This window comes from Schistocerca americana, chromosome 1 (assembly GCF_021461395.2).
Source record: "Schistocerca americana isolate TAMUIC-IGC-003095 chromosome 1, iqSchAmer2.1, whole genome shotgun sequence".
NCBI classification, from domain to species: domain Eukaryota; kingdom Metazoa; phylum Arthropoda; class Insecta; order Orthoptera; family Acrididae; genus Schistocerca; species Schistocerca americana.
Genome location: NC_060119.1, coordinates 812,906,837 through 812,927,617, shown reverse-complemented (window position 1 = coordinate 812,927,617; position 20,781 = coordinate 812,906,837). Strand labels below are relative to the sequence as shown.

General features: G+C 39.1%; 1 protein-coding gene across 1 annotated transcript in view; it reads left to right on the top strand.

Moving 5' to 3' along the window:
- The first annotated feature begins 3,058 nt into the window (after positions 1–3,058).
- Positions 3,059–20,781, top strand: part of LOC124612888 (ralA-binding protein 1) — a 123,859-nt gene continuing 106,136 nt past the window's right edge. The window contains exons 1-2 of the mRNA XM_047141344.1: positions 3,059–3,210; positions 10,240–10,337. Coding sequence (XP_046997300.1) covers positions 10,253–10,337 — 85 coding nt within the window. The 5' untranslated portion in view covers positions 3,059–3,210; positions 10,240–10,252. The remainder of the gene's footprint in view (positions 3,211–10,239; positions 10,338–20,781) is intronic.

Below are 20,781 nucleotides of genomic sequence, written 5' to 3'. Positions count from 1 at the left end.
AACATATGTTAGTGGGTGTCATTGACCTGTCATGAGCAATTTTGACACATGCAGTTACATCATAAATAGTGAGAGGAGTGCCTTTCCTGTGTAGGAGTTTTGAATTTAATGCTGAGTAATAAGTTCCCTTGAATGAAGAGAACACTCCTACATCCAGAGGCTGCAGTTTGCTTGAGGTATGTGAGGGTATCGTTAGCATAACCACATCATTGGCTTTTGATACATCTATTACCTCAATTGACAGATGGCTTTGATGATTGCCTAAAATTAGAAGTGCAGAATTGTCTTTGCTACTACTGGGTTTGTGGATGAAATGTTTAATGACGTCCACAAAAAGTTTGCTACTCATCCAGCCAGTCTTTGTTGCTAACCCCTGCCTGTTGGTGCATTACTTATCATATGTTGTTTAAAATGTACTTGAGGAAATATCATTGCTGGGGGAAGGAAAGTACCACCTGCACTGATTGTGCAACAGGTGGTCACTAAGACACCATGTTCTCCACTAGTAGCTCGAGAAATCTGTTTACTTCCCTTTTGTGTCACTACCTTTGGAAGCCTATCTGGTACAGTTGAGGTACTGGTTTCATCCAGATTGAAAACCCTCGTACCATCAGCGAAAGTAGGGTATCTCCGGTAAAGCTCTTTCAAGTTTTTTAAGAAATTTGAAACAGTATACCGATTAAAGGATGCTGCTCTGGACAAGCTGCAGCCGTCTGGGATTCAGATACTTAAACTGGGATTTTGTTTCATGAGCCCAAGAACAAGTCTACGCCAGCCATTCCCTCCAGCCAGTTCTCAGGACATTTCAGACCATTTTTCAAATCCAGCTCGCCTGCTAAGCGCCTGCATGTTTTACTGTCAACAAAAAAGCATATCTTAAAAGAATGCAACAAATACTCCACTAACTCTTTCTCCTGCTCCACAGAAAATACCTTAACATTGTCATAATTTGGTGTCAATCTTTCTCTGGAACCACATTTTATGTTTTGAACGTATCATCGAAGAGTAGGGTAAGGTATTGAATGAGATTTCGCTGCTTGGCCAACTGCCATGCCCTTATTAAAAACATCCTGTACAGCTTCTTGGATAACATCATGGTCAGTTTTACCTCTGTCCGTCTTCCTGTGGTATGAACAAAGCATCTTCAAACCTGATACTATAAAACAGGACTGCTGAACGTCTGTAATTTAAAAGCCTTAAATACCTACACATATGTTTTTACCCATGCTAGGGAAACAAAGTACAGCGTGCTTGTATTGGACAATTAAACGATTCCTGGGGCACAATAGACCACCATGGGGCACAATGAACCATGGCTTATTGTGCCCCGGAAGACCTTGCTTCAATGTGCCCCAACAGTACATATTTCAAACAAAGCTCATGTGAGGTTATGCATGAACATTGTCAATATTTGAAGTTCTGTATCATTAAAATACAGTATTGATATTGCTACAATGACTTACTTTCTCTAAAATTGGTGGCAAAGGACTGAACAAAATTCAATCTATCTACGTCTCCAAAATTTACTTCACTGTCGCGAAACTAACATATCACCCCAGATCACGTAAGAAACAGATTGCCCGATCGCTTGGTCTAGCAGGCAACCCTTGTCAGGGAACGGCCACCAGGCGGCAACGGCGTCACACCCTTACTTCTGGAATCAACCACTAGATGGCAGTCCGTTCTGTGAAATATGTGGCAACATCGGCCGAACGCGTGCAGCTTTCCACTATTTGGCGTCTGTAAAGTACAGCTGTTTCTGACATACCGGAGGTAGAGGATCGAGTCGTCATACCGAGGACCTACGAGTATATCAACTGTCGAAGGAGTAGACGAACAAGTCCTGAACTAAAAATGTTCAGATTTCCCGTCAAATATAATGAAAGGTTACGCGAGTGGATTTTAAATTCAGGTAAATCAATAAATTAGTTACGAGTAAGAATTAATTAAGAGCCATAAGCATTCGATCCTATTTAAATTTTGTCGATGTTATATTCGATATAACGTGGCAGCCCTTCCTGTACAAGAATCATATCATATAATTTTTAAATGAAATCTTTGCTGCGATTTGGACTTTTTAAAACTGTTTATTCACTTCACTATCGTAATTTTGGGTGTACCGAGCGAGGTGGCGCAGTGGTAGCACACTGGACTCGCATTCGGGAGGACGACGGTTCAATCCCGTCTCCGGCCATCCTGATTTAGGTTTTCCGTGATTTCCCTAAATCGTTTCAGGCAAATGCCGGGATGGTTCCTTTGAAAGAGCACGGCCGATTTCCTTCCCAATCCTTCCCTAACCCGAGCTTGCGCTCCGTCTCTAATGACGGGAAAACTATTTTTACGGTTGCCTGTTCCGCCGTAAGGACGGTCAATCTGTTTCTTACGTGATCTGCGATATCGCCACTGCAACACTAATGGCAAGAACTAGATCCTGCAGGTAACAAATGGCAGTCAGTAGAGCAGTACTGACAACATATGCACAGAGGAAAAAAATAATTTACCACCTTATACCGAAATCATGCTATATGATTCATTATGCCTCGTGGTTCATAGTGCCCCACTCTCCAATACGTATAATCGTCACATTTACTGCACACCCCCATTTTTCGCTTGGCGTTTTCATTAGCACAGCCATAATGATATTAAATTTTACGAACATGACATCTTTCGTCGTGCGCTTTTCGCAGGTGCAGATATAAGTCCTCAGTTTTCGCAAGTAGTTGCAGCACTCGAATCTGCATTTACATGCTTCTCAGTGTTTGTTATTTCCGCCATTTTGTTATTCTGTTACGCGAAATACACTCTGTTTCATGGTATACATAAAGCCTTGTCATTTCCAACACATTTCTCCGGAATTATTAACTGTATTTACAAACCTATTAAGCTCGTAACTTCATATTCGGCGCCATATTAAGGAAAGAAATGGCATATGAAAATTTATTGTAGAAGCCTGCTGAGGACTCTTATAATCAAACTTGGTTTTATGTAGATAAAAATTTCTGAAGGTATCAAGCATGTTTTCGATTTCTGCGAGACATCGTTAAACACTATAAATACGGCACATGAACACCTTGTAACCGAGTCCAGGTCAATCGAACAACGTCGACTATGCCCAAAGTATCGATTTCAAAAATTGTTTATGTTTACATGTAGTGCTCATGACCAGCTGATTGGGGGCGGCAAGAGACATGTGACAGTACATTAGTAAAGGTGTGTTAACTTTCTAGATTACTTTTGATTCCTTGTAAAGAAAATACAATCGAGTAATATAGTGGGTAATCGAATTTCACTTTGTAAGTTCAGAAATTTGCTTTGTAATACATAAATTTATGTTTAATGATAAGTATTTCTCATGTCTTTGAAAAAAACAGTGGTGCTGTTGCAAGGTTGCGTGTCGTATTCTCTCAATTTCTGCCGTAGTAAGTTATGTTGTTTCACAGAAACCAAAACTCGCCTATATAATGCTTGTAATGGTTCACCCTCTTTAATTAGACTACATGCAAATGCACTTGGTATTCATATTGCAATCACTTTTCAAGTCACTATTCATTCCGTTCAACTTATTTCCCATGTTCTTTGCAGTCTCTGACCAAATTACGGCGTCATTGGCAAACCTGTTTTTATATCTTGTCGAATTTTAATTTTTTCCATACCCGTACTCAGTTTTCTCTACTACTGCCTCCATGTACATATTGAATATCACACAGGATAATTCATCTTTAGTTATTGGTATGTTTAACAGAAGTAGCTTACAGTATGGAATGGTCTGTGAATGAATGAAACCAGGGTTTGTGCACCATATCTGATGATTTCGTTGCCAGTGGGTTGTTCAATGCTAATCTTTCTTCTTCCTGTCTTCATTTTGAAAGCTTTGGTTAGTATGTGAGGTTTCAATACATGGCTCAGTGTGGAGACAGCTGTCCATGAAAGGCAAAGGTCCAGATCTTACAAGGCTCCCCTTGAGCGCTAGATTACAAGTTCACTCTTTAGTAAGGCTCAGTTGTAAGTGTTGTATTAACAATTATGAGAGGAACAGTAGTAGCTGCTAATGACTTACCATAATGTGCATCAGGAGGGCGACAGAAAATGAGTGTCTGGTAGGTGCAGCAATCAACCATATTATTGAATGTATGTATTACTCTTCACAAAATGGACATTGTTGACATTCAAGAAATGTTAAAAACAAACCCCTAACTTGCACCATGACACTGGATGATGAAAAATGGAACACCACAGTGATCACAAAGGTTTGCACCATCAAGATCGAAGGCAACCTCCTTGGGATTTACAAACCTGCGGGATGCTGAGCTATGTATACTCTTAAAGAATGCATGTAGAATCATATTGTTGTAACAGGGTGATGAGAATTGATCGAATTTATGGCATATAACCACATGTAAAACAGTCTCTTGTGGAGCTTATTGTGAAACTGGCCATCCTGTAAGATGGAACTGTAGATAATGTTTTATAGTCATGGGCAAAAAATAAACATCCATAAGCTGAATTTGCCTAGTGGTTCCAGATGGTGTGAACTGCAGTGTCACACACTTTTCAGGAGGGATGGTTTGCTCTAAAGGAGTATTATTTTTATCCGTAGACCAGGCATCAAGCAAAAGCAAGTTATTTTGACCAGCAATTGGTCAAAAGTAGTGCTCTTACCATAGTTATAGTTCTCTTACACACATTTTCCCACTCTTACTTGCTTTGATGTAGGCCTAAATGTTGGCTACTGCCGTTGCAAGGTCACAAACATGAGAAAAAAATAATATGTGACAGAGCACCTCAAACCTCTCACAGCACAATAAATAACTTTCCAGCCAATTTACGATCCACATTTACAGTCGGCATACTTGTATATAAATGCATGAAGGCATTGATGTTAGCTGATCTTGATGCAACTCTCTTGGTTCCTCATATTTCCAGGATTCCTTTCATATGCATTTCCTCTTCACATCCCAGTTAGTTGGAGTTGAGAACAAATTCCCTCCTAGCAATGGGATGAGTTTGTTTATCTCATCAACAAATTTTTGAGCCAATTCAGCAGTTTGCTGTGCATCATTAGTTGATACTTTGCATGAAATTTCGTTGTCTTACGTCTTCCAATTCCTTAGCATTGTTCGAAGCTACACAACCATCCAATGCTTCCCTTGAAGTCACTGTAATCTATGACAAATGCAATTTGAAATGTATATAACACAGTGGGTCACTATCATACACATCCCGTGAATTGTATAGAGCATCCTTGAAATGCACAAACACCAGTTTTTGTAACAAGTGTGCCCTGTTCTCCCTTGAATATCCATAGTTTTTCTTATGCACTACTTGGTGATATTGCTGTGGACTTATTTGAAATCTGTTCATAATTCTTTTTTTTTATGTGGTGCATGATCTTTGACGTACAGAATTATGTTTAGTACCTGCTCCTTGGACAACGATTGTCCTTTACTATGTTTCACTGCTGACGGGATTTGTGGCTCCCTGTCCGACAAGGGTGATGAATTACATGGCTCAACAGCTGTTTCAATATCACTTTCACTTATTAAGCATGTATCATCATCACTGCACACCTCATGTCCATTGTCCACACCGTCAAGCATGTATATGACCACACATTCCATTGCCTCATCTTGCAGAAACACTAATATTTCATCTGCCACTTCTTTCTCACTATGTGAAATACCTTGAATTCCTCGCCAACTGTTGTACATGTAATGTAATGTTTGCGTTGTTTATAGTAGCAATTGCTTTGCTTCGTATCAACATCACTAGCACTGTTGTCAGATAATCGTTGACTAAGCAGCTCAACTACGCTCTGTAGCGTCATGCTGTGATCGCCATTGGATACCTCCAGTCATGCCCCCTGTTGCCATTAGCAGCCAATATTGTGGTTGCATGGTAGAAAATACATGGGGCAATGTCCGCCTCTGTAGCGCAGTGATAGTGTCACCGCCTGCCATGCAAGGGGGCCCGGGTTCGATTCCCGACAAGGGACTGGGTGTTTTGTGTCCTTCATCATTATTTTCATCATCATTGACATGCAAGTCGCCAAAGTGGTGTCACCTAAAAAGCCTTGCAATATGGCGGTCGAACCCCGAAGTGGATATCCCAGCCAATAAATGCCATACAATCATTTCTTTTTTTGTAAACATCGTTTGAAACCTCGTAGCCTACTCAAGGAGCTCCTTGTTACTCAGATACGTAAAGAAAATATGGTAAACACATTTTCTTGATAGAACTCTTTCCAAGTTGGAACAATTTGTCAGTTTTGTTGCTACACTAGCTCTCACTTTCTATTTATCAGAGTGAAGCTTATGTTTTATACTGATATGCGGTCTTGCTTGTGTGGTTCATTCACCTCCACAAGTGTACTCTTTGTCACACACTCATTTTGTATTGTTCTTCCATTATCTTACACAAACAATACAAAGTCACACATATTTACAGTGAAATGTGAAACATAAATCTAATTAGCAGTTGTCACTGCCCATGGATAATGGTCTCTCTTTCTCATCCTGTCGAGCAAGTCTCCTCTGAACTGGGGTTGTGGGTGACTTTTATGAACTGTATCCATTTTCTTAAACCATTCCAGTCCTTTTCTTTCATCCTTCTTCCTTTCCCGTCAACCCTTCGGCCAGAAGAAGCAGCCTCTGCCTCCAAAAGTTTGCACCTTTTTTATATGTGTCTACTCCTGCCGCCACTTGGTGAGTAGATCATTTTATCTATCCAGTTGCATTATATTGTCAAAAATTGTTTATTTTCATTGTTGTGAGAGATAGTATGTAATACTGATTTGAAAGAATGGGAAACAACTGTACTGATGCAGATATTAATAAATGTGTATGCAAATATGTTAATATTATCATCACTCTAATATATGAGCAGTGAGCTTGGAAAACTCTGACTTCACATCAGATTTTCGCTTCACTGTTTATAAAAACTATGTGGAACAAGAAAATTCAGTTAAATGAGCTTACATCTTCCATATTCTGATCTCTTAAAACCCGCATGGACAGTAAACATATTTATGTGTACTTATGAACATATATTCAGTGTATGTAATCTTCAAAAACTAAAAAGTTGTTTAGGTATGAGAAAAATTTTAAATGGTAGAAAATATCAGAAACTGATGATTTACAGAGACATGGGGTTGAATCTCTCCTCTCTACCTCAGTACAACTGTCACCACAGCCGATGTGTATAGTCATTACAATGTTTGAAAATCAAATCAACAAATAGGGAAAAGCAGCTTTGCATCAGAAAAGATTGATTGTTGCTTAACAATATTGTAATATCACCAATTGAACAGATAAAGTTTCGAAATGAGGCAAACAGTTATTGTAACAAAATGATCTGGAATTTTAAACAAAGAAAGTTCAGGTTGGAATATCAACAATTATGAAAAGGATAGATTGCTATCCACATTAAAGATGATAATTTGAGTTACAGACAGGCACAACAAAAAGACTGTTACAAACTGATCTTTCAGCCAAAAACCTTTCTTCAGAAGAGAAGGGAAAACATACACACGCATTCAACGAGCAGGCACATCTCATGCACTTATGACCACTATCACCAGCTGATCTGACCAGACTGCAGCTATTATGTTGAATGAAAGCAGTTTCATTAAACACAGTTGTAGTCTGGCCAGAGTGGCAGGTGACAGTGTTCATATGTGTGTGAGGTGATAGCGTTCATGTGTGTGTATGAGGTGTGTCTGGTCATCTGAATGTGTGTGTGTGTGTGTGTGTGTGTGTGTGTGTGTGTGGGGTGGGGGGGTATTTTCTTCCTTTCTTTTCTGAAGAAAGTGTTGGCTGAAAGCTGTGTGTGTGTCAAGTCTTTTTGCTGTGCCTGTCTGCAACTCAATTATTTGGATGAATTAATCATACTAATCATATATTTACACACCTTGTACCACAAGGAATGCCACCTAATGTGCCACCTTTATGGTGAGTTGCACCGAATCCTTCTCATAATCATTAATTTGAAATTTTTTAGTACTGTTGCAGAAAATGCTCCCTTAATTCTTGCTTTTATTATCCTGTAGATGAGAGTTGAAGCACTACATTGCTAGAAGGAGAGGAGCAGCAAAGCATTTAATATGTAAAATTAAAGACAGATGGAATAATTGATCAGTACTTACCATCACAAGGCAACATTTTGAGGATTGCAAATTGACGAATAAAAGAAGAGGAGTAAAAGAGAAGGGGTAGAAAAAACTCTCCCTAGAGAGAAGAGGATGGATGGATAAGGGAAGGCTGGAAGGGAGGAGCAGGTCGCACAGGCCTCAGGATGAGATGGACTTACTGACAAGGAGAATAGGCCTATGTAATAAGCTGATTGGAAATAATATTACTCACCCCATAAAAGAGTGCACTTGCTACTTTGGAGCATTGCAGATTGATGCAGAGCTGGTACCAGGCAGACATTTGCACCTCCACTACTGACACAAGTCATGGCAGGAAGTTGATGGTGGAGATGGTTCTTTGATGGCTCAGGGGTGTCTTTGTGTACAATGGTTGGGCTCTCTCATTCAGCTTACCATGAAAATGAACCACGATGTTTATATAACATTCAGGGTGACCAATTATTGCCCCTTCTTCTGCATCTTCGTCAGAGGTATCTATGGACACACCTGCCTTCTTAGATGTTAACAGCCATGTTAAAACACACGTATATTTGTGGTTTGACAAACACTGGGGCATTCTTATCATGTCTAGACTGGCTTGTTAGATCATGTATCTTAATTCCCATAGACTTTGTTTGGGACTATGTGGAACTGTAGGTGAAACATACCAGTCAACGTCCTCACAACCCAGCAGCTCTACAGGATTTAATCATTAGTAAGTGGCTTCAGTTGGATGTGGCATACCAAAGAAACTTGTGGACTCCCTTCCTTGCTGAACTGAGACTATTGGCAAGTCTAGAAGTAATGTTATCAAGTAGGGTGATGTCTCTTGGGGGAGGGAGATGTGGGAACTAACTTATCCACCAATGTGCTTGTATTTAAAATAACTGAGGAAGCAGCTAATTTTTTAAAGAACCGTGGTTTTCTTACTAAATTACATCACTACATTTACCTGATGTAACACAAATAGTTTGTTGCAGTATAGTGAGAGTTTATTTTTAATCTAGTATACAGGTTAGGTTTCTAAAATTTGTCTCTTCTGTTAATGGAACATTTGAAAGAATAAAAGAAAATTTGATTCTGCACTAAATTTTGCCCTGTTGGTAGTAATATATACCATACTTACTTTCTTCTGGTGGTGTGAGGAGGGTCTTACTTGTCAGTGATCAGAGGAACTGCAGTTTAACATTGTATATGAGCCGTTATCTCCCTCAACACTTTTCAGACAATTTAATATCGAATTTTAGCAACTGTGTCTCTTGGAATATTTCAAGTACATAAAGTATTGCCAGGAGTAAAAGTACCCTAAAAATTTTAATATATTTACATTAAGACTTGAATATTAAATTCTGTTCTTAAGAAAACATTAATATCAATTAAACTGCTTCACTTGTACTGCTACTCGTACTTCTTATCATTTCATGTTTCTTTTTCCTACTAAATGTTCGTCAGTTTATACTGACAAAGTAGCAGCTGCAGTGCTGTGAATGCTGGAGATAAAATATTGTCTTTTTCCCATCTTTATGACTGTTAACTCTGCCTTAGATATTCCTGTTTAAACAATTGAAGAATGTATCCTCACCTTCTGTCTTAAGTAGCGATAAAGACAATGAAGGTTTCGTTATTACTAAATGACATGCTACATGATTAGGGTATCAGGAGATGTAAATGTTCAGTCTTTTAGGATGTATCAGAGATCTAGAAACAAGATACAAGCAAAATAGACAACAGGGGCAGTGCTTACACCTTAATCACTTGCAAGAATGGTTCCTTTAGAATGGCATGCCTGATTTCCTGACCCACCCCAGTTCAACCTGAGCTTACATTTTATTTCTGGTAAGTGGGAAATCAATGACTTGTTAAATTGCAACCTGCGTTCCTTATTTAAAAGTTTGAAAATATTTATTATTCTGTATTGGAAAGTCTTTAAACTGGAGTAAAAACTAGATGCTTCTCTTGTATTATTGTATTTTCAGAAACAGAAACATGAAGATAATAGTCAATACTGAATATTGCCATGTGCTTTCTATATGGGCCTAAAGTGAAATTTGTGATTTTATTTTACATAAGTTTTTACTTTGCATTGGCTGAACTCAGTCTTTTTCTCTTCCCAGGAGATAGTGAAGAATGGAATTTGAAAGCCCAGATGTTGAAAAAGATTTTCCAGGACTTTACGCATCTGAATCAGGAAAGAAGAGTAATGAAAGTGACTGTAAGTATTTCTGTAGCAGGCAATGAGAATTAATGCATATGCTAGTAAAAGTACACTTACAGTATACCAGGGCATTTCTGTTGCGTGCTGCAGCTGTTATGATGAATGGTGGAAAGTGAAGAAGATGAAACATGAGTTGGTTGACAGTAGCCAACACTCGCTCATAATTTCCTATGGTCTGTGAATAAAGATAACTGGAACTTTGTTTGACTAGGTTAGAAAATAACCACATGGAGGAACATTTGGTGAAATTGAAAATAAGAGATACAAGTAGGTTATCCTAATGACGAATGTATATGTCATGATATGCTACGCTTCAATCTGTGACACTGCTACAGGTCAGTCTGTCAGCTCATCTAGTTTCCTTCCATTCGATTTGTTGGCTTCACCAACTCGCAAGCAAATTGTCACACTCTAACCCAATCTAGGCATTGGGTTATGCTACAGGTGGGTCTGACAACATATCTAGTTTTCTTCCCACTCTCCATATCAAACGCAGATCAGTTCACATATTCTGCCAAAACAAATCATTAGATTCAGATTTTCTCATTGGCTACCGTATGCTATCACCTGAATGGCTATGACCAAGAGAAATAAATTGCCAGCAGTAGCATACAGTGAAAGAGCTTGGTACACCATAAGTTCACTTAAGCCCAAATGCTCCATAAATCAAGTTAAATAAGATACACAGGCCTGTAATTTTATGTAGAAGAGGAAAATAGTAGGCTAATAGGAGAACATGGGCTGGGGTAAAGGAATGAAATGGGAAGTCATCTAGTAGGATTTTGCACAAAGCACAGTTTATCTCTGCTAACACTTGGCTAAAGAATCATGAAATGGCATTTTTTTTATGTGACTAGGACCTGCAGACACCAAAATGTTAGTTATGTAATTTTGCCACAACTTGTTACATGGGCCAGTACTAGACTGAAAACTGCAAAACATTTTCAAGGGTAGGTGTGGACTCTGCTCATAATTTATTGGCTATGGACTTCACATGGGTTGGAAATTAAAGAGGCGCGACCATAGATAAACTGAAAGAACCAGTGGTTGTTTAGAACTTCAAAGAGGGCATTGGGGAATAGTTGTCTGAAACGGGGAAAGTTGTACAATAGAACATGAACAGACAACTTTGAGAGATGAAGTAGTGAAGGCAGCAGAGAATCAATAGTTAAAAGACAAGACCTAGTAGAAGCCCTTGGATAACTCCAAAGGTATTGAATGTAATTGAAGAAAGGAAAAAAATATAAAAGTGTAGCAAGTGATACAGGCAAGAGGGAATATTGATGTCAACTGAGATGAACAAAAAGTGCAAAATGGCAAACTAGAAGTGGGTAGAGCAAAAAGGCAAAGCTTTAGAAGTGTGAATGATTATGAGAAAGATAGTTACTGCCTATAGGAAAATTAAAGAAGCTTATGGAGAAACAAGAAACAGTTGTCTGAATATAAATAGCTCTGGTGGCAAGCGAGTACTAAGAAAAGAGGAAAGATGAAATGTACAAGAAATATACAGAAGAGAAATGAACTTCAAGTCAATATTATAAAAAGGTTAAAAGAGGTAAATGAAGATGAGATGAGGAATATGATATTGTGAGAAGAATTTGACTGAAATTTGAATGACGTAAATTGAAACCAAGTACCTAGTGTAGACAATATTCTCTCAGAATTATTGAGTTCCATATGATAGTCAGCCATGGCAAATGTATCCTACCTCATATGATATCGTTGCAAGGGATACTCTTGAATTATTGCAGGGAGAGGGCATTAGGGTCTAAAGCCAGGGGTGGGGTAGGGATCACCCTCGGCTGCTACATAGGCTCAGGTTACTTTTTGATGTGAACTGGTAAAGGAAGTATTGCACCCCAGATTATTTTTTTATGTGGAATTAATTGATACCCTGAGGGCAGTGGAGAAGACGAAACTGCATCATGGCAGGAAATTTCTCATATGCTCTGGTTCCCTAAGTGCCCTTTCTGCTATTGCCCTCACTGGACAGGGTGCTGCAATGTGTCCAGGACCCTCGCATTTTCTTGCAAAGATAGGAAAAGGAAATAATTTTCTGCTGGGTTTCAGGTCACATAGGGATCTGGGGAAATGAACTGCTCATATGGCTACCAAGGAGGCTTTCTCCCTTTCACCTCTTGCTTGCTGTTCAGTCCCTCTGCAGGCTATTACCACATACATGACACAAAATACTTCATTTGGTGGGAAGCTCAGTGTCTGGTACTGGGAGCTGTAAGCTGTGATCAGTAAAACCATCAGTGTGGCTGTGCCCCACCTCCTTCTGACCATGCTGAGCTGAAGAAGTAGCACTTAAGGCTCAGAGTGGAGCATTACACACTGGCACATGGCTTTCTCTTACATCGTGAAGGGTCACCAGTGTGTCAAAGATGTGGAGTGCTGTTGTCAATAAATCATCTTATGTTTGTACTTACTTCGAACAAGTTGGCTTAACAACTTAAAAAGTAATTTAGTCACTCTACGCTTTCCACTGTACGTACTACACACACACTTCCAGATGACTAAGACCATGCCCATGCTACCACAGATCTGTTATACACACATCAAAAAAAGTTTTGCATCACCCTGGTTCCCAGAACTTCTGAAGATAGATGTTGACTGTGGATATTCTATCACAGACACAGTTCCTTTGACTGTTCAGAGATGTCACTAAATCAGCCCAAAAGTGTAAACAACGATGCATGAGCAGCGCTTATTAGATGGAAGGGGTCTCACAGCCGATCAGTTCTAGCCATTCCACCAGAAAGAAGGTACATGTCTCGTGTTGTCATGTAGTTCTTCCATGTCTAGATGGTCAATACCGCAGTTCGATTGTGTCCGCATTGTTACTTTGTGCCAGGAAGGGCTCTCAACAAGGGAAGTGTTCAGGTGTCTTGGAGAGAACCAAACTGATGTTGTTCAGACATGGCCACAGAGAGACAGGAACTGTCGACAGTATGCCTCGCTCAGGCCACCCAAGGGCTACTACTGCAGTGGATGACTGCTACCTATGGATTATGGCTCAGAGGAACCCTGACAGGAATGCCACCATGTTGAATAATACTTTTCGTGCAGCCACAGGACGTTGTGTTACGACTCAAATTGTGCAAAGTAGGCGCATGATGCGCAACTTCACTCCCAACATCTGTGGCGAGGTCTATCTTTGCAACCACGAAACCATGCAGTGCAGTACAGATGGGCCCAACAACATGCCGAATGGAGCGCTCAGGATTGGCATCACATTCTCTTCACCGATGAGTGTTGTATTTGCCTTCAACCAGACAGTCTTAGGAGACATGTTTGGAGGCAACCTGGTCAGGCTAAATGCCTTAGACACGTTGTACAGTGAGTGCAGCAAGGTGGAGGTTCCCTGGTCTTTTGGGGTGGCATTATATGAGGCTGACGATATGGCTGTACGATACGTGAATGTCATCCTCCGACTGATAGTGCGACCATATTGGCAGCATATTGGTGTGGCATTTGTCTTCATGAACAACAATTCGTGCCCTCATCGTGCACATCTTGTGAATGACTTCCTTCAGGATAATGACATCTTTCAACTAGAGTGGCGAGCATGTTTTCCAGACATGAACCCTACAGAGAATGCCTGGGATAGATTCAAAAGGACTGTTTATGGATAATGTGACCCACCAACCACTCTGAGGGATCTTTGCCAAATCGCCATTGAGGAGGAGGACAATCTGGACAAATAGTGCCTTCATGGACTTGTGGATAGTATGCCCCAACGAATACATGCATGCATCAGTGCAAGAAGTCCGCAGCTCGTGATCTCGTGGTAAGTTCTCATTCCCCAGCATGGGTCCCAGGTTCGATTCCAGGCAGGGACAGGAATTTTCACCTGCACTGAGATGACTGGGTGTCATCTTCATCATCATTATTGATCCACATAACGGTTGGAGGAAGGCAACGGCAAACCACCTCGATTTGGACCTTGCCTAGTACGGCGGTGTGGGTCTCCTGTGTCGTTCCTCTGCATTCTGTCAAGAAGCATGGGACTTCATTTCCATTTCCATCAGTGCAAGAGGACATGCTACTGGGTATTAGAGGTACTGGTGTGTACAGCAATCTGGACCACTACCTCTGAAGGTCTCACTATGTCGTGGTACAACATGCAATGTGTGGTTTTCATGAGCAATAAAAAGAGCAGAAATGATGTTTATGTTGATCTCTTTTTCCAATTTTCTGTACACTTTCCAGAACTCTCGGAACCGAGGTGATAAAAAACTTTTTTTGATGTGTGTATTTCTGTGTATTCCAAATCTGTCTGTTGGAAAAACTGACTCAGCATCCCCGCATGAGAGTGAGGGGCTGACAGATGGTGAGACATTGGTATTAGGCACTAGCTCTTCAGTGTATTTCTCACACAGCAAAATAATACACTTGATTCTAAGTAAATAACAAGAAGTTCCCTTCATTCACTGAGACTTTCGTATACGGAGATGTGATCCTCTAAACTACCCAGAAACCCCATTTGAGAAATGACGCAGATGCATATTAGTCAGGAACTCCATCTATTCTGTTCCTTGGTTATTTTAGGAGGTCCCCCTCTGCTCATAGTGGTCAGTGATTATAGCTAAGCTATTTGTTGTCTGCTACAGCTGGTTATCAATTGTGGAATACCTGTTACTGAATGTGCATTGTGGAGACTCTGAAACAAAAGTTTGAATAGTGTTAGTTTTCTATATTCACAAGTCACAAACCCAGAGGCAATAGCCAGTCTATCTAGATTATTAATGTGACATTAATAATCTACATCCTCACAACTTTCTCCTGCTCAGCCACCCACTGGTAAGTAAATAGGAATTCCTGATCCCCCACTTAGCTCCTAGATCCTTCATCCACTCCCTTTCCAATTATTTTAGCATCACAGTTGTGGATCAAGCAGATATTCACAGACTGGAAATCAATCGTCGTTCCTCCTCCTGACAGCTGCCCTTTCAGCCACATTTTACTTGCACCCAAAGCTCCACAGACCGAGCTCTTTCGATCTTCCAGTTAAAGATTGGTTACAATGTGCTCAGAGAAAAAATAACTATCTTTGTCTCTCTCAATTTCTCTTCAACATCCCTTCCTATATATGAGATATTAATAACTTCCTGTACCATCTCTCGGAGAGCACCATTGCCATAATCTCCTCACTTGCATCTCCATAGATGTTGTACAACAGCATTCACCATTACCATTGTCATGTTGCCATGGATCACTACTTCTCTCAGAAAATCCTGGCACTAACCCCACCACCTCATTCCTAATATGTAGCATGCCTAGATGGTCCCTTTGTAAAGAACACAACCAATTCTTTTGCCGACTTGAGTGCTCTGACCATAATGACATGAACACTGATGGAATGTTAAACCATAACTTCTTCCTGTAACATGCTTGTCTAACTACGTTCTAACTCATAATTACAGGTCGTTTGGAGGCCAAATTGACACAAGGAAATCAGCAGAACTGTCAGGGGTATAATTATATAAATCTGTTTACATGCCACTTAAAGAAATTCTGCCTATCTGACCAGCACATTAGGCTCCTTGACTGTTTCATATTCACTGATGATATATTCATAATGTGGACTCACAGCAACAATGTCTACTCTCTCCTGCAGAAACTCAACTACTTCTTCTGAATCTGCTTCAACCTCTGGCCATATCAAACATGTTAACCACAAACACTACTGCCAATTTCATATTTGGCACCTTCTCCAAGTCCAAAATTCTCTCTGGCCACTAAGGAGACTGTATCTGCAGTGGGAAGTAAGAGTTACACAAATATTATTTTAAAAACAAAAAAATTTCTGCCCATACTAGTTTATAAACAGATCTTCATCACCATTTCTTCCTGAAAGCCCGGCAAATGCTGCACCTGTGTTAACCAGCCACTGATTATTTCACCTCTTATCACCAATTACCCCCTGAAAATTGTAACCAGTTTCTTTTCCAGGGGTTTGTCAAATACTTTAGTTGGATCTCATTCTCCAGGATAAGAATTTTGTCGTTATGCTGCTTATTTTAACATATTTGCATTAATAGCTTTCTAGTTTGAACCCTCAGTCATCATTTAATAGTATCATGGAATTACAGCTCAAATACGAGTATATTTTTTTCCTATCCACTCCACTCTAATCATTGTTGCCACATTTGATTTCAATACCTCAATCTCTCTTTTCAGATCTTGTGATTATTCTGCCAAATTTGAACATTTAGAATGCTTGCCTCAGACTTGTGTTCTTCTGAATGTCTCTCACCAAACATTTTCCCCTATATAAATATGTAGTAGTCTAGATCACCTCCACAATGTACTCTTCGTTTCTTATGAAGCGAGTATTAAACAAAGTAGCAATGCATACAACCAAAGCAAGAATCATTGTCTTTGTTTGATTTTCTAGCAGCAGTATTGATTGAGGACATCAGAAGTTTTGATGCTTAGCTTTGGATTATTTTCCACACTAAAATTCCCTTTGGAGATTGACGGACATAGTGCAACTACTATTGACAAGTTGTTGTTATACTCAAAAACCCGCAGTGAGCTAGCCGTAAAAATCAAGTCAGTGGTTTACCTGACCATAACATCATAGAAGAAAGGCATTGCCTTGCTGAATCATAAACAGTGGCTTGACCACTGCATTTAGGAAGAAATTACAGGGAAATCTCTGGGGGAAAAAAATTATAAAGCAGATAGTGTGGATTGAAAATGAAAGTCTTTCTTAAACATATTCTTAGAGCTCTTCGAGACTTGTTTTCCTCTAAAGCAGATAAGAGTAAAACCAAACCAAAGAGAGGGTATTGTATTTTGTTTTATTGGTAATGTTATTTACAAAAGCAGCTTATGTTAAGACAGTGGACAAGTCAGTTTGTAAGTATAGAAGTGAACATGATCTCTATGCACACTTATTTAAAATTACAAATACTACACTTTCTACATCAAGTATTTATACAATGAACTTCATAAATTTGAAAATTCTTCAATGGATGCAGTGATGCTGTAAATATGATGTTCTTGAGTGAATAGCTCTTGGGATAAAATACCGTTGTTGGACAGAGAGAGCTCTAATTCAGAGTTCAAGTTGTAGTCAGGACAGAAACTTCATTATCAACAGTATTGTGAAATCCTCTGATCAGTTATTAAAGAAAGCAAAACTCGTGTACTATGCTCAATAAAGAAAACGCTCCAAGAGTAAGGCAAAAACAGTCTGGAACGTAACTAAACAAGAAGAAATGGAAACAAATAAAAATAGTGAATCAAATGTCATTGAACTTCCAGAAAATAGCTGTGACAGAAAAGATGACAGTCTCAAACGGTTGATCACAAAATTCAATGGTTATTGCCTCACAGTGGCAGCAAACACTGCACCTACTACTAGACAACCAAATACAGATGTATTAGGTTTACTTGTGCAGACACTGCATACGTCATGAATAGACAGTTTCAAAAATAAAATACCTAAGAAGACTACAAATTCAACAGCTCACTAATAGGTAGTAATTTTGCTGGTTGATATTTCTAGCAGAATATTAAAATCTTGTGCAGACTTGAAGGGACAACCCTTAAACTGTTAGTGACTCAGGATGTATTTCCTGAAGGACTTAAAAATTCTGTAGAAACGCTCATTTATAAAACAAGAGGTAAGCAAATCACCTTTAATTGTGGATATACTTCACTTCTTCCAACTATTTTAAAAGTGAATGGAAAAATGGCCTGTGGTTGAATACTGACTCATTTAACTGAACAGAACTTGTTAATGGCCTCTCATTTTGACTTTTGTGAAGGATTATTCACAGAGAAGCAACACAGGACTGCAACAGTGGAGTGCTAACAGAACTAAGCAAGAAAAATTACCATGTTGGAATATTTTGTAATCTTGAAAAACCCTTGATTGTGTTTATCATGAAAGTCTATACAGCAAACTAAAGTGTTATGGCATTCATGCCATTCCTCTTGCATAACAGAAAGCAGAGCACATCTGTTGTGTGCAGCTGAAGTAGGTACCCAACATAAAGGTAACAGGAAGTGAACCCCCCCTGCCACAAATATCCTTAGCTAAATGGAAGTGGCGTACTTGTACACTAGCTAAAAACTCTTCACAGGGCATTATTTCTTAAACATAATCACTAGGCAACATATGAGAAACAATCACAATCTTTTTTTTGAAATAAGAGACATCTTTAGCTTCCAGAGAAGGCATGACATAGATGTAAACTTTTGTACCTAAGCTAACGTAATACCATAGGTGATTACTAACTAATCTAATTGAAGTTCAGTGTGGACTGCCACTTTGAAAGTTTAAGTTCAGTCTCTCAATAGATAAACAATTTGACTATCACTTTGCAAATTACACAGCATAAACTGTCCAGCAACTAGAACTGGTCAGCACTGTTGGTAACTAGGAGACAACTGTAGAACTGAAGAACTCCTGGAACTGGCTGAGTGTCGGCATGCAGTGACTTAAATCATGTGCTCGGCGTACAAATGTATTCCTTTGAACTGTTTGGCAGCTACGTAAAATAGTTTGGTTTTCAGCATTCTCTCGGGTGGCAGACATAATTATTCACAGATGAATGGCCAATTTGTAGTGGGAACACAAAGTATTTCCTAAATGTGTGCCATCTATGAGGGGCCTGAACTAGTTCCTTGTATGTGCACCATCTATGAGGCGGCTGATCATACTATTTGTGTCACCATACTGAGACTGCTTGTGTGTGGCACCCTCTGAGACTAGCGATGTGTACTGCATCCGTTGGACGCACAGGAGTATCGTGGACAGACTGTGTCACAGACGCAAAACTAAAATCAGAATGTTGTTCTCAACCTCCTTAAATGACCTTCTCATGACTATAAAATATTGATCTCGAGCTGTAATATTTTTGATGACACAAGCAACTTTAACATGTTGTTTCTCACTGTAGATAAGTTCACTCAAAATTTTCGTTGTAAATTACATTTTGCTCAGTGACTAAATGAGTTGTGTTGCAAGTTGCAGAAGTTTTATATCAGGAAATTAAAGTTGTATTTTGTGTACTTCTCTTGTAGAATTCAATGGTGACAATGATTGCTGATCTTGATTTCAATTCATTCCTGTGCACTGCAGATGTCCTAAGTTTGTTACTTTTTGGATTAATCTGCATTTTTTTTTTTTTAGCAAATCTCTCTTTTTCTTTTTGAGATGAAAATCCAGTGCACATGATTTTTTGGTTTTCTTCATTTATTAATAAAAAACATGTGCCTTACTGAAATAACTCCAGCACAACTGTCATACTGAGCGGGGTGGCACAATGGTTAGCACACTGGATTCACAGTCAGAAGAATGACGGTTCAAACCCAAATCTGGCCATCATGATTCAGGTTTTCCGTTATTTCCCTAAATCGCTTCAGGCAAATGCTGGTATGGTTCGCTTAAAAGGACTCGGCTGACTTCCTACCCATCCTTCCCTAATCCAATGGGACAGATGACCTTGCTGTTTGGTTCTCTCTCCCAAATCAACCAACCAACCAACAATTGTCTCATAACAACTGAATAACAACTACTGACCAACTGACTCTCAGTTTAACAACTGCACTGCTTTGACATGTCATCAGCCTTTATTTAGACTTTTGACAATGCATCATACTTTCAGCTTTATTACAATTACTGTTTGATGTAGACTGCAATGAAAAGAGATTAATACAAATAATTTCACATGTAACATGGAGGTCAGTGGAGAGTATAAATATATCTTCAGTTACCTGTATTATGAACTGTAAATTTTTTCCATTCTAAATTTTATAAAATAAATCCTTTTAACAATTAATTTTAGTGCAATTAAGTTTTCATTACAAATAACTGTATTTCAATTGCTTACAATATGACTGTAATGCTAAAGATTTATTATTCTATACAAAAAGCATTTTTCATTATGGACTGAAGATTTTTTCATTATGAACGAATGATTTTGTCATTTAATAAAATTGTGTTAAGTTACTTCCATTTGTAGTGTGATTATTACTCTTCATGCCGTCGTACAGTGATTAGTGTAAGTTAAAAATTAGAACATGATTACACATACATATTTTCATAAGAAGATTATTGTGTATTGTTATAATAAAGGGAAACATTCCACGTAGGAAAAATATATCTAAAAACAAAGATGAGTGACTTACCAAATGAAAGTGCTGGCAGGTCGACAGACACACAAACAAACACAAACACACACACAAAATTCAAGCTTTTGCAACAAACTGTTGCCTCATCAGGAAAGAGGGAAGGAGAGGGAAAGACGAGGATGTGGGTTTTAAGGGAGAGGGTAAGGAGTCATTCCAATCGCGGGAGCGGAAAGACTTACCTTAGGGGGGAAAAAAGGAAAAAAGGATGGGTATACACTCGCACACTTCGTTTTTAGATATATTATTGTGTATTGTGATATTTAGCAGCTCAACTTTAGCCAACATA